This window comes from Nicotiana sylvestris, chromosome 12, assembly GCF_000393655.2.
Source record: "Nicotiana sylvestris chromosome 12, ASM39365v2, whole genome shotgun sequence".
Classification (NCBI taxonomy): domain Eukaryota; kingdom Viridiplantae; phylum Streptophyta; class Magnoliopsida; order Solanales; family Solanaceae; genus Nicotiana; species Nicotiana sylvestris.
The window spans coordinates 95775111-95788127 of NC_091068.1; the positions used below are offsets into that span (position 1 = coordinate 95775111).

The 13017-nt window shown below is 36.6% G+C and overlaps 2 protein-coding genes across 2 annotated transcripts; both read left to right on the forward strand.

Moving 5' to 3' along the window:
- The first annotated feature begins 720 nt into the window (after positions 1 to 720).
- On the forward strand, positions 721 to 2240 carry LOC104241925 (glucan endo-1,3-beta-glucosidase, acidic-like). The gene is made up of 2 exons (XM_009796893.2): positions 721 to 830; positions 1066 to 2240. The coding sequence occupies exons 1-2, from the start codon at positions 752 to 754 to the stop codon at positions 2046 to 2048; spliced, it is 1062 nt and encodes a 353-aa protein (XP_009795195.1). The 5' UTR covers positions 721 to 751; the 3' UTR covers positions 2049 to 2240.
- Positions 2241 to 9786: 7546 nt separating this feature from the next.
- On the forward strand, positions 9787 to 10884 carry LOC138883407 (uncharacterized). The gene is made up of 3 exons (XM_070164090.1): positions 9787 to 10182; positions 10413 to 10511; positions 10624 to 10884. Exons 1-3 carry the CDS (start codon positions 9787 to 9789, stop codon positions 10882 to 10884), a joined length of 756 nt encoding a protein of 251 aa, XP_070020191.1.
- The last annotated feature ends 2133 nt before the right edge of the window (positions 10885 to 13017 follow it).

A 13017-nucleotide genomic window follows, 5' to 3' on the forward strand; every position in this document is an offset into this window, starting at 1 on the left:
GACATCTTCAACCAAGTAGCATCATCAGACGCTGTTGAATGGAATATGTACACACACGTGTATATATACAAGCACGCGTCCGTGTCTTTGAAAAGCAGTAAATATATTTATATATTATACACTGATGCAGTTTGAAAATAATACAAAATAAATATCAACTTGGAATGGGAAGTAAAGCTTTAGAACCTCCAGAACATAACCCATGTACACACTGAATTGTAATAGGTAATAGATCGACACTACTTAGGCAAAATCCTTCATACGCATCTGGAAAGTGCAATGCTAGTCCATTCGCACTAAAACTTTGAATGTTCAAAATATTACTCCCTGGTTAAAGGCCTAAGAAAGTTTGTACTAGTCTCTCTTGAACAGTGCAAGAGTTCACCTTGCAGCTCGGTAATGGATATTCTCTTTTGATCCTAAGAGAAATATCAACCTATTTTTCCCAATGTTTAATGCAGCAATTAATGGCAAGGCTGCTAACCAATTCCACATTTCCACTGGTCATAAGTCATTTTCACCAAGGAAATTTAGGGGGTGCAGACTTTTCAAACCATGGAAATAAGAATTTCTCTCATTTGTGTAGTTTCTGCAGCTTGTGATAAGTTTGTGTACCATTCTTTTCCATGGATTGACTTGACTTGGCTGTGGAAATTGGAGTAACAAAGTCCTTCCCTCTTCTGAATTTTCCACTATAAATGGGCAAGCTTTCCTGCTATTTCAGCCATACCGCACTTTGTCTTTCTTTGCCATGGGTTGTACAAAACCACATTTTGCTCTTAGCATAATTCTGCTGGGGGTACTTATATTGGCTACCTCAGATTTCACAGGTCGGTCGCTCTTTTTTAAAATATATAGTAAACACTAATGTAGCCTGCCTATACAATTTGGATGTTGCAGGAACATAGCTCTTTATTTCCCAAATATGTTCCTTGATATGAAATTATGAATTATGCATCCTTCATTTTCTTTATAAATTATATGCATCTTTTCTGGTTGTCTTGATATTCCAGTTGATCAAGTAGTAGATAGCTTCATGAGCTAATATGCACAAACGCTATGCAGGTGCACAAACAGGAGTGTGTTATGGAAGAAATGGGAATGGATTACCTTCTCCAGCAGATGTCGTGGCTCTATGCAAGCAGAAGAATATCCAAAGAATGAGAATCTACGATCCTCACCAGCCCACGCTCCAAGCCCTCAGAGGCTCCAATATTGAACTCATGTTAGGTGTGCCAAACCCTGACCTTCAGAATATTGCTTCTAGCCAAGGCAATGCAAATACCTGGGTCCAAAACAACGTTAGGAGCTATGGTAATGTCAGATTCAGGTATATAGCAGTTGGAAATGAAATAAGTCCAATAAATGGCAACTCTCAATACGTACCTTTCTTGCTCAATGCCATGAAAAACATTCAAAATGCAATTTCTGGTGCTGGTCTTGGAAACCAGATTAAAGTTTCCACTGCTATTGAAACTGGACTTACAACAGACACTTTTCCTCCATCAAGAGGCAAATTTAGAGATGATGTTCGACGATTTATTGATCCCATCATCAGTTTCCTAGTAGCCAACCGCTCACCTTTGCTTGTCAACATTTATCCTTATTTTGCAAAAGCAAGCAATCAAGACATTAAGCTTGAGTATGCGCTATTTACATCACCTGGAGTTGTTGTCAATGATAATGGAAAAGGATACCAAAATCTGTTTGATGCCCTCTTAGACGCCACATACTCGGCCCTTGAAAAGGCCGGTGGCTCGTCTTTAGAAATCGTTGTATCAGAGAGTGGTTGGCCTTCAGCTGGAGCAGGGCAATTGACCTCCATTAACAATGCCAGGACTTATAACAACAACTTGATAAGGCATGTCAAAGGAGGGAGTCCTAAAAGGCCCTCCAGGCCAATAGAGACTTATATTTTTGCATTGTTTAATGAGGATCAGAAGAGCCCTGAATTTGAGAAGCATTTTGGACTATTTTTACCGAACAGGCAGCCAAAGTACCCAATCAACTTTAACGAGTTAGACAAAGCAAGAAAATTAAGGGAATAACAGCTGTCTTCTTTAAATAAATGTAATTAAATAAGGGTTGCCCAGCTTCAGCAGAAAGCGACCTATATGCTTATATGGAAGGCACTTATCTCAGTATTCCATAGTGATCTTAGACATCTAGGTCAGAGCTAAGCAAAACCAGAATAAAGAAATCCAAACTGAATCTTAATATACTAAAGATTATTAACTTTATCCAGGTCCCAAAATTTCCTTGCGCTACAATTGGTTCGTTTAAATTCCAATTGTGTTAGTTTCAAAATGAATGGTTTTAAACTGGGGAAAAAGTAATGGATTATAAGACTGTTATTCAAAGATGGATTATAAGACTGTTATTCAAAGAAATTTACATGAAGCAGAGGAATAACCTTATAGCTAAAGGAAGCAAAACAAAGAAGGCCTTAACCATATAGCTGAAGAGAAGAGAAAACCTTTATTCAAATTTGCAAAAGAGATCTTTTCAGGAAAAATCCATCAACAGCACGAATCCACCACTGCCTCCAATAGACTCAACCACCCAAGCACAACAAAAACTGTTAGTAAAAAAAAAAGGCAATTCGAGTTTCTGTTTTGCCCAGTAGGAATTACACCAAATAAACAGGTGAGATAACTTATGAGACCCTTGTTCTACCAAGAACCTATTTCGCTTGTACCCAAGTGATCACGTTCACTCGAGTAGTGAAAAGCAGTCCTGGATAAGCATGGGATGATATGGAATCTAAAAATGGAAAATGTTTCTTGGTAACATTCAAGCTATTTGCTGAAAAGCCACTTTTTCTGGTCATGCTGTTCGCTTCAGCATTAAATGAGCTCCAAGTATACAAATGATCTCAATTTCTCAAGTAGTTCTGCATGCTTTTGTCCTTGTGACGGTCGGCATCTGCAAATCCTTTTATTTTCCTAGTTGGTTAATGATTCTTGCAGAGTTTGCTTATTTCTCCTCTCTGAAAGCATTTTGAGTTGTTCTAAACCAATTTATTTGCAACGAAAACGTAAAGCAAGAATGAGAACCTAAAATCCATGTGAAGTTACCAGATGTTATAACAATTAATATCATTTTGGCAATGGCTTCTTATTTCTTAACCGTGAGGCTCCAATGTCTTCCTTGAAGCCAAGATGAAATCCCAATTCACTGTTAACATTTGAGCTATCAATGACAAGACATCTCAGAAACATACATCAAGAGTAACTTATCATTTCAGATAAACAAAGTTAAGTTTAATTTGGAGTTTCAAACCATGATAGCTACTACATCTTCAGTAATCACCTTTGTTCTTCAGCCACATTTCCCTTTGGGCTACTAATGCATTTCTTTTGGTGAGACTTTTGTAGTCACACATTTGTTAAGAATACTTTTCGCTTACGCTAAGGTCTGTTCTTTTAACATCGTGCACTCCAGTATGACAATGAGTCTTTGTCTTACAAATTGACCTAGAATCACCGGTTTACACAAGTCCAGAGAACTTGATGCTAGGCGTGAGTTTCATTTCAACAAAGATCATAGAATGGTTAAATAAATGCATATAAAAAGTGTAGATATTATCTATAATCTTGAGCATTAATCACAAAATATATCCATAGTGATGCTCCTTCAATTTTTTCCATTAGTCACCGGAGTGTTTACTCTAGGAATTTTTTCCACTTGTTTGTGAAGTAGTTATACGGCTGAGAATAAGATTCAACAGATCTAGTAGGAAAATGTCATAGAAAGTTATCTAGTGTTGAGCATGTAGGTATCTTTCTCATCACATTTAATTGTAATTTCGTCACTGTCAAGAAATAGGTTTCCATGTATGATTTTTATCTAAATAAATTTTAGCAACTTTTAATAGTTAAAACAAATACAGGAACAAGGTATCAAAGGAAAAAAAAATGAAAAATAAAGCGTTTCTTGTGTGTACCATCTCAGAACAATTATAGTCACTTGCTTCATATCTTTAATCATCGCTTTCTGATAATTGTTAAACATTTGCTAGTAAATGATGGAAACTTCTTCAACAAGTCATAACTGCCAAAACACTCTTTGATATTTGGATATCGCAAACATGTGGTGAGTAGAAGGCAGTTGGCATGATGAAGAAGTTGCCATAGTTTACTCAATGTTTTGCACCAAAGATATTGAAGGCAACAGAAAGTTCAGCTGATTCAGATCTGAATAACTGACGGCTGCGGAGATCTGAAGTAAGGTTTCTCAAACAAGTAGTCGCTTATATAGGGGTGTCCTTTAGGGTTTTGGTTTTCTTTTACTTTTTGTTTTGATTTCTAAAACTAGCACTATTTTATCCAAAACAAGAGTAAATATCTGCCTAAATGTCACATTTTTGTCGGTTTTTACCTAAATTATCGCATGCCCCCAAAATCCCCTAAATTAAATTCTCCTTCGCGTTAAAATCCCTCCGCTACTTATAAACAGCTCCCGCTACGTGCCGTGGAAGGATAACGGGTCGGTGCACTCCAAGTCTAACAAAAACTTGATGGGCTTCTCCAATTAAACCACCACTTTAAAAAAAAAAATTCATAAAACACTATTTTTTAGTAGTAATTAGTCATTTATAGATATCATTTGCTATATTACGGATTATAAATATCTTTTATGTGGTTATAAGATGTATCTGATATATTTAAGCTATTGTATTCATGAATACAGTAGCAAAAATAGGCGTGAATCAGGAAAGTCCAGCTAATCAGTTGTTGTATTCGAGTGTATTCGACTGTATTCATAGAGTGAAACATGGGATTACAGCTGGACAGATTATTGTATTCGACTGTATTTACGGCGTGAAATAAGGGATTACACTGTTTTTAAAAGGGAAAGTGAATCAATTAACATAATAGACTCCTACTATAACTCAACAAACTCAATTATGACACACAAATTTTGTATTTTCAGTTATAAAAAAGATTCTCAACCGAAAAATACCCCAAAACATAGCAATCTTCAGAGAAATTATATAATACATCTGAATACATAAATTATATTAATTAAAAAAACTTATGAATACATTCATGGCATATAGCGAGACAGTGAATACAATGAAATACATAAAATACAACGGGATACATTAAAATACAATGAGAAAAAAAGACAGTGAATATAATGAAATACATGGAATACAACGAGATACATTGAATTACAATTAAAAAATAATGAATACAATGAAATGCATGAAAATACATTGACATATATTAACAGAAAATCATCCTACAATATCCAGCTTATACAGCATTGAAATTTTTTCAATTGGCAGGGACGGTATTCACGAGGCCTCTACATCGTAACAGAAATTTTCTTGAACGCAGTAGGAGTTAGTTTAGTTCATCAAAATGTTATTGAGGGATAATTTACGAAAAGGAAGAAAAGGAAGTAAGCGTATGATTGCACGTATCTTTTCTCATCACTAGCAGATCTTCATGTGCCAACGTTTCAACCTTAAACACTTATTAAGTTTCTCTTAATTCTAACAATACGAAAAACATCGATCCCCTGGGTTTTCTAGCTGTAGGAATATGCCGTTGTAGTCGTCGGATGGGGGAGCCAGAGCAATTTCTGAAGTGGGCTTTGCACAAATCCGATTGAAGGAGGAGAAGATCGGAAATTTTAATGGGATGGGGGAAGAGAATGGGATGTATCAAAGTAGAGAGAGAAAGAAAATAGTGTAACTGATTAGCGTGTTTAGTGGCTTAGGGCTACGAGGTAACCAAAATTAAATATTTTGCTATAAACCTTAAAAGGTATCTATAGAATATAATTTTTTTAAATGGTATTTATTTGAAATAAATAAGGTGTTAATCTTTGTTATAGGAGGTAAAAATTCCTTAAAAAAAAGGAAGACATGTAACTATAGTGAAATCAGAACAATTATTCTATAAAAGGATAACGACACTAAACTATCTAGGTCGACTATATGAATCTTTATCATTCATGTTGTTAATAAGTAAACTATTCAAATACATTCGGACAAGCCAAAGCCACTTAACTTCCTAATATCCAATAAGAGGGATTGGATACTGTTTTTTTACCGTTAATCTCTCATCTCCGATCTCTGATCTCCGCTATGCCACAAACGGTGGACCTGTCGGTCCCCCCGGATCCATCCCAACCAACGAAACAAATACAACCCATCCCAGTTCACATGCAAAAATTAACAATTACCCAACCCTCCACCCAAAACCCCCCGTTAGATTTTCCTCCGCTGTCAGCCCAAAATTTCAATAGACAGATTCCAAGATTTGAATTACCTGGAGCTGCTGGTTCTACCTCAGCTAGAGGTGATGCTCAAACCTCATACAAAGGGGCATTATGGAATCGACCATCAATCGCTGAAAGGAATCGGGTTAAGCTTTTACCTAGAGCCTATGAGGTTATCAATGGTAAATCCATTGTCATTTTTACAAAGGAAGAGAACGATATTTTAGCACAAACTTGCAAATGGACAATTATAGGTAAGTTTCTTCGAATTCGACCATCGATAGATATTATCCGAAGTGAATTTGCTAAAAACTTTTCGGGAAAGGGAACCATCAAAATTGGGCTTATGACATGAAACATGTGTTTATTGATTTTGACAATGTGGAAGATCATGCTAATGTCAGCTCTAGGAATTTCACTATGATAGGATCAGATACTGTGATGACGCTGGAAAAATGGACAATAAAATTCAAACCAAAAGGAGAATCTACACATGCTCCTGTTTGGATTACCCTTCCAGACCTTCCATGGCATTACTACGAATGGGACGCCATCTGCCGCATTGTTGAACCTATTGGTATACCACTGACTACTGCAAAGGTTCGTACTGAGTTTGATCTTACTAAATCCATCATTACAGAAGTAAATGTTGAGATTAGAAATGGAGAAGGCAATTCTTGAGATGTTCACTCAAAAGGTAGAATATGAATCCATCCACTCCTACTGTTGTCATTGCAAGATGCAAGGTCATTATGATAGTTCGTGTAGAATTCTACATCTGCGGTTGAAAAACGATGAGAGGAGTACAATATCATTACACAACAATAATGTACATAGCAAAGGTCTTGCATCCAGTGGGAAACAAAAGGAGCAGAGAAAACATCAAGGACCAAACCAGAAAAGTGATACTACTACCTTCATACCGAACAAGATGCAGCAAAAAGGAGATGAGATCAATAGTAGCCACGAGAAAAAAAAAAGAAATCGAAATGGGAGAAGGATCCATCGATGAAGGTTGGAAAACTGTGTCAAATAAAAAGGGCAAAGGCGATAGCTACAACAACTCCAACATAAAAAATGCCAAAGATACGACAATACAAACTACAGACTTCAAAACCAAAAATATTATTGTTGAAAAGGGAGGAGCACAAACTCCTAAAATAAAGACTACTAACACTACTGTGGTAGTAACTCACAATTCCAAGGGCCATGTGGAAAGCATGGATGTAGTGTGGCCTGGCAACATGTACAATATTCAACAAGAGGGCAACAAGATCAACCATATGGAAGCAAAACACACTAGATTGGATAAATATCTGGAGGCTAAACAAAGGAACAAAAAAAATAAGTTTCAAAAGATAAAGACCAATGCTGGTAAATCAAAACATGACAAGAAAATTGTCTTCTCAATAGAAAAAGAAGAGGGCACAGAAATTGGTCTTTCACTACTACAAGTTCAAGAAGGAAAAGAACAGACTGTGTCGAGAAAACCCAAAAAATTCATTTCAAAAGCATTCATTCCACATGATGTCACATTAGGAAATGAAGAACAATTGCATCAACATAGCTACCAACAAATTGCTCCGTTGTTCTGTTTGAAGTCAATGCTCATACCAAGAATATGCACAGAAAGAGAAGATAGTGTTAGTGATCAAGATTATAATGGGGAAATTGAACCAGCCTCAGATATTGAGAGCAACACCCTAAAAGATACTTATGACAGGTTGGAAGAAAATTTTGGTTTTGATGATACTGCTTACAAAGACTGTATGGCAGATATTGCTATGGACAACGCATTAGAAGAGTATGACTCTTCCAAGTCTGATGATGAGCTTGTCAGAAGGACTAAAGAGCCTTTGAATATGGATTATGTGGCAAATTCTACCACACGCATCCAACAAAATATTACTTACTACAACAATCGATCTCCCAGAAATGGTTCAAAACCCCTGATGAGAAATTTGTTCCACCACCTATGTTTGATACAGACAACAAAGGTTGTAGACAAAATCTATCCCATAATGTTTCCCATGATTAGCACACTTTCATGGAATATTAGGGGGATAGGATCCCAAGGTGCTGCTGAAAGACTAAGTATCATTAAAAATGAGCATAAAATCCCCTACATGTTTATTCAGGAACCTATGGTGGGGGCTAGAAATATTGACAAATTTAAAAGGAAGCTGGGATATCAATCAAGCTTTCACAACTGCTCTAATAAGATTTGGATCTTCTGGTCTTCTGAATGCACTCTTGATATATTGGAAGATAAGGAGTAACATGTCTTGGTTCATATAATTCAATCACAAAGCCCTGTTCCTTTATATATATATATATATATATATATATATATATATATATATATATGTTGTTTATGTTAAATGTGATGAACAATTAAGGAATGTTCTCTGGGATAAATTGTGAACCATTTCCAACAGAATTACTGGCCCTTGGGGAGTTGTTGGTGACTTTAATGTCATCACTTCCACTGAAGAAAAGATCGGAGGAAGGCCATACATGCCAGAGGAAAACTTAGAATTTATTTCCTGTTTAACTGATTGTGATCTTCAAGATGCAGGTTTTCTTGGCTCTTCAGTTACATGGAGTGATAATAGAGACCCTCCTAACACCATCTGGAAGAGGCTTGACAGACTTGTATACAACTCAGATTGGTTCGACCAATTTGGGGGAACCTCTGTGACTCATTTGTCTAGATCTTGTTCAAATCACGCTCCTCTTCTGATAACTTGCAAAGTCAATAATACTGATTATATTAAATACTTCAAATTTTTAAACATGTGGACTGATCATGATAATTTTTTGCAGGTGGTTAAACAAGCGTGGGACATTGAGGTATCTGGAAATCTCTTTTATATTCTCCATCAAAAAATAAAAAACACCTGCAAGACCCTTAGCCGTTGGTCGAGGGAAGCCTTTGGGGATATATATGAAGAACCTAAGAAATTAGAGATCCTCATTAGAAGTCTGGAAGAATCTTCCTTAGCCAACAACAACCAAGAAAACAGAATGAAACTCTCTAAAGTCAGAGCTGAATTCACTAGGTTCTTAAAGCTCCAAGATAGTATCTTGTGGCAGAAGGCCAGAGTCAAATGGTTAGAAGAGGGAGATGCCAACACAACTTTCTTTCATGGTGTCATTAAGAACAAGAGAAAGCGACTAACGATTCAGAAGATCAAAGATATAGAGGGGAACTGGGTGGAAGGTACCAAAGATGTTGCTGATGCTGCCCTCAAATATTTTGAGCACTTGTTCACTGCTGAAGAAGTTCAGGAGGACAGCAGGGTTCTGAATGTCATTAATAAAATAGTGTCAAATGAAGATAATACTACATTAACTGCTATCCCTACCCTCCAAGAAGTTAAGGACTTTGTTCTTGATATTGATCAAGATAGCTCTCCTGGTCCTGATAGCTTTACTGGTAGGTTCTACCACATATGCTGGAGCATTATTGCAGAAGACCTTCATAGAGCAGTAGTATCCTTTTTCTAGGGATCTACTATTCCGAAATTTTTTTCGCATACTTGTATAGTAATGATCCCCAAAGTTGATGCATCACAAAGTTTCTCTGACATTAGACCTATTAGTTTATGTAATGTCTCTAGCAAAATTATTGCCAAGGTGATTAATTCCAGGTTAAGTAGAATTCTTCCTAGAATTGTCACTCAAAATCAAAGTGGTTTTGTTAAAGGCAGAGCCATTACTGAAAACATCCTACTAGCTCAAGAAATCATCAATGGCATTGGAAAGCCAAGGAAAGGAGCCAATGTGGTTATCAAACTAGACATGGCCAAGGCTTATGACAGAGTTTCATGGCCTTTTTTGTGTTTATACTTAGACAACTTGGATTCGCAGAAGAATGGATTGATCTTGTATACAGATTTATCGCTAACAATTGGTACTCTCTTCTTGTTAATGGTAGCAAGCAAGGTTTCTTTAAATCTGGAAGAGGTCTAAGATAGGGAGATCTTCTTTCCCCCTCTCTTTTTATTTTAACTGTTGAACTTCTCTCGCAAATGCTTAATAATTTTCATTCTAACAGTAGATATAGAGGTTTTTATATGAATGGACGAGGGCCTAATCTCAACCACCTATCTTTTGATGACGACACTATTATTTTTTGCAGCAGTATGAATTACTCTCTTCAACTTACTATGAAGACCTTAGCTCAATATGAGAAGGTCTCTGGTCAGTTGATAAATAAAAGTAAATGTTGCTTCACTATGTCCCCTGGAACAGCCCAAAGAACCACCACAAGGGTATGCAGAATCTTGGGAATAAGATATGATCACTTTCTTATGAAGTATCTAGGGTGTCCCCTCCATACAGGAATAAAAAAAATTATCTTTTTATTCTGATATGGTGAACAAGGTGATCAACAGAATCAGAGGGTGGCGTTTGAAATTCTTATCTTTTGGAGGAAGAGCTACCCTTATTAGACATGTCCTTCTTGCTCTTAACATTCACACATTGGCTGTTGTCCATCCTCCCAAAGGTACTATATACATGATTGAGAAGTATATTAACAGTTTCTTCTGGTCTAGAACAGAGGAGGGGGGAAACAACATTGGGTTTCTTGGCACAATCTTTGCTTCCCATATGAAGAAGGGGGAACAAACTTCAGAAGGCTAGAGGATATTTGCTTGGCTTTTACCACCAAACAATGGTGGAAATTAAGAACCGCTAATTCTCTATGGTCTTTATTTATGAGAGCAAAATACTATCATAACTCTCATCCTATTACAATCCCATGGTTTACTGGTCAATCTCGCAGTTAGAAATCTATGTGTACCTTAAAAGACCAAGTGGATCAGAATATTTTGTGGAATATTGGTAAAGGGAATATCAATTTTTGGTTTGATAACTGGTCACCCATTGGACCCCTTTTCAAGATGATTGGGGATGACTTAATTCAACAAAACATCATGATCAAAGAGATATATAATGATGGTCAGTGGAACTGGTCTTATTTCCAAGTTCAACCTCCTGATAAGATAAAGCTTCTGGTATCCCAATTACATTTAATTCTAGATGATGACACTGATGACACCTCTCACTAGATATGCTCCAATTCAGGTAAATTCTCTATCTCTACACATTGGAACCTACTCAGACGTAAAAGATAGGTTAGTCAATTTGACTCAAGAATTTGGCATAGGGACATTCCTTTCAAAATGTCATTCTTAACATGGAGAGCAGTGCATGATAGACTCTCGGCTGATGATAAAATCTCCATGTTTGGTATCAATCTTCCTTCTATTTGCTCATGTTGCATAGGCCCTACCCTAAGCAACAGAAGTGAAACAGTCGAACATCTCTTCTGTGATGGCCAATATGCCCAAAAAATATGGAAATATTTTGTTGGCCCCATTGGGATTAAGTATAACAATGTGACCATGAGAACTCTTCTTCTTAATTGCTGGAACTAGAAGACTAGGAACTTGGCTACTAATTATATGCTGAAAATCCTTCCTTCCTTCATTTTGTAGGAATTATGGAGATCAAGGTGTAGCTCAAAGTATGGGATGGAGATGCCTTCTTTTGCAAGATCTATCAAACTCATTTCCTTCAACATTATACAGAAGGTTAAATCTAACTTCAAGAACATCAAAGTTGGGGAACATTGGACAGATATGTGTAACCTTTGCAACATATTACTCAATGAAACCTTTTTCATCATCTTAAATAGATCAGGCCACCAGTCCTCTTTGTTAAGCTCAATAGTGATGGCTCTTATATTAGAGGAAAATGTGGAGCGGGAGGAGTGGTTAGAGACAACAACGGAAAATTCATTATGGCCTATGTAATTCCACTGGGGCAGGGTACTAGCAACTGAGCAGAAGTATATGCCATGTTGTTTGGCATCAATTAGTGTATACAAAAGGGAACACCCCTTATCATTGGCGAGACAGACTCCCTCCTCATTCATAATTGCATTGCCGAAATTTGGTATACACCATGGAGAATTGCAAAAAAAGATTAATGAACTCAAAATACTGGTGTATAGCTATCATATTGTCACCCGTCATTGCTTTAGAGAAGCAAACAAAGTTGCGGATAAAATGGATGCTCTATGCCACATAAATGAAGAGGCGTGTATATACACTAACTTTGACTCCCTACCACGTCAAGTTAGAGGTCTTCTCAATGCTGACAGATGGCAGATGCCTACCTTTCGAGTAAAGAGGAATAAACCAAGCGAGCTAATATATGAGATTCCATGCATGCCTTTGTTGTTTTGATTTAGAGAAGTAGTGTTTACTGAATTAGTGGCAAACTTCTGACATATTTCTCAATCCTTGTAATGAAGGAATGGATATACCCTCCTTCTCAAATGTACTCTCTTCAAAAGTGACAATAAATTTTGATTTCCAAAAAAAAAACTCGTAGAAGAGCGCATAAAAGCTAGAAAAAGGCATCAAAATGGCCTACATAACAGTGTCTAGCTGCTAATTAGCCCCTCTTTTTTTTCTAATTTTCTTTATACTTCACCTTTCTTCTTCATTCTTTCATATTTCATCTCCATTTTTCACCTTTTCCCTCCATTTCTCCATCTTGTTCCATCTGATATTTGTCCTCCCTTGTTATTGAATTTCTCTTCAAGCTTCTGAAAAATACTTGCAGAAAAACAAGATATATGAGAATATTGGAGTTTTCATAATGCAAATAAAGATAACCCACATAAAAATCCGACCATATGTTTAAAAAGTATACTTGCATGTTTCCTTCTTGCAGCTCTTTCTTTTGTCCTCAAGTGAAAAGAAA

What these genes read in the sequence shown, in the direction of transcription:
- LOC138883407 (XM_070164090.1), top strand. Translation starts at nt 9,787, where the DNA reads ATGATCCCCAAAGTTGATGCATCACAAAGTTTCTCTGACATTAGACCT. An exon ending in TGTTAATGGTAGCAAGCAAG is followed by an intron (nt 10,183 to 10,412) that starts GTTTCTTTAAAT and finishes CTTACTATGAAG; the next exon opens with ACCTTAGCTCAATATGAGAA. An exon ending in CCCAAAGAACCACCACAAGG is followed by an intron (nt 10,512 to 10,623) that starts GTATGCAGAATC and finishes ATGGTGAACAAG; the next exon opens with GTGATCAACAGAATCAGAGG.
- LOC104241925 (XM_009796893.2), top strand. Translation starts at nt 752, where the DNA reads ATGGGTTGTACAAAACCACATTTTGCTCTTAGCATAATTCTGCTGGGG. An exon ending in GGCTACCTCAGATTTCACAG is followed by an intron (nt 831 to 1,065) that starts GTCGGTCGCTCT and finishes AACGCTATGCAG; the next exon opens with GTGCACAAACAGGAGTGTGT.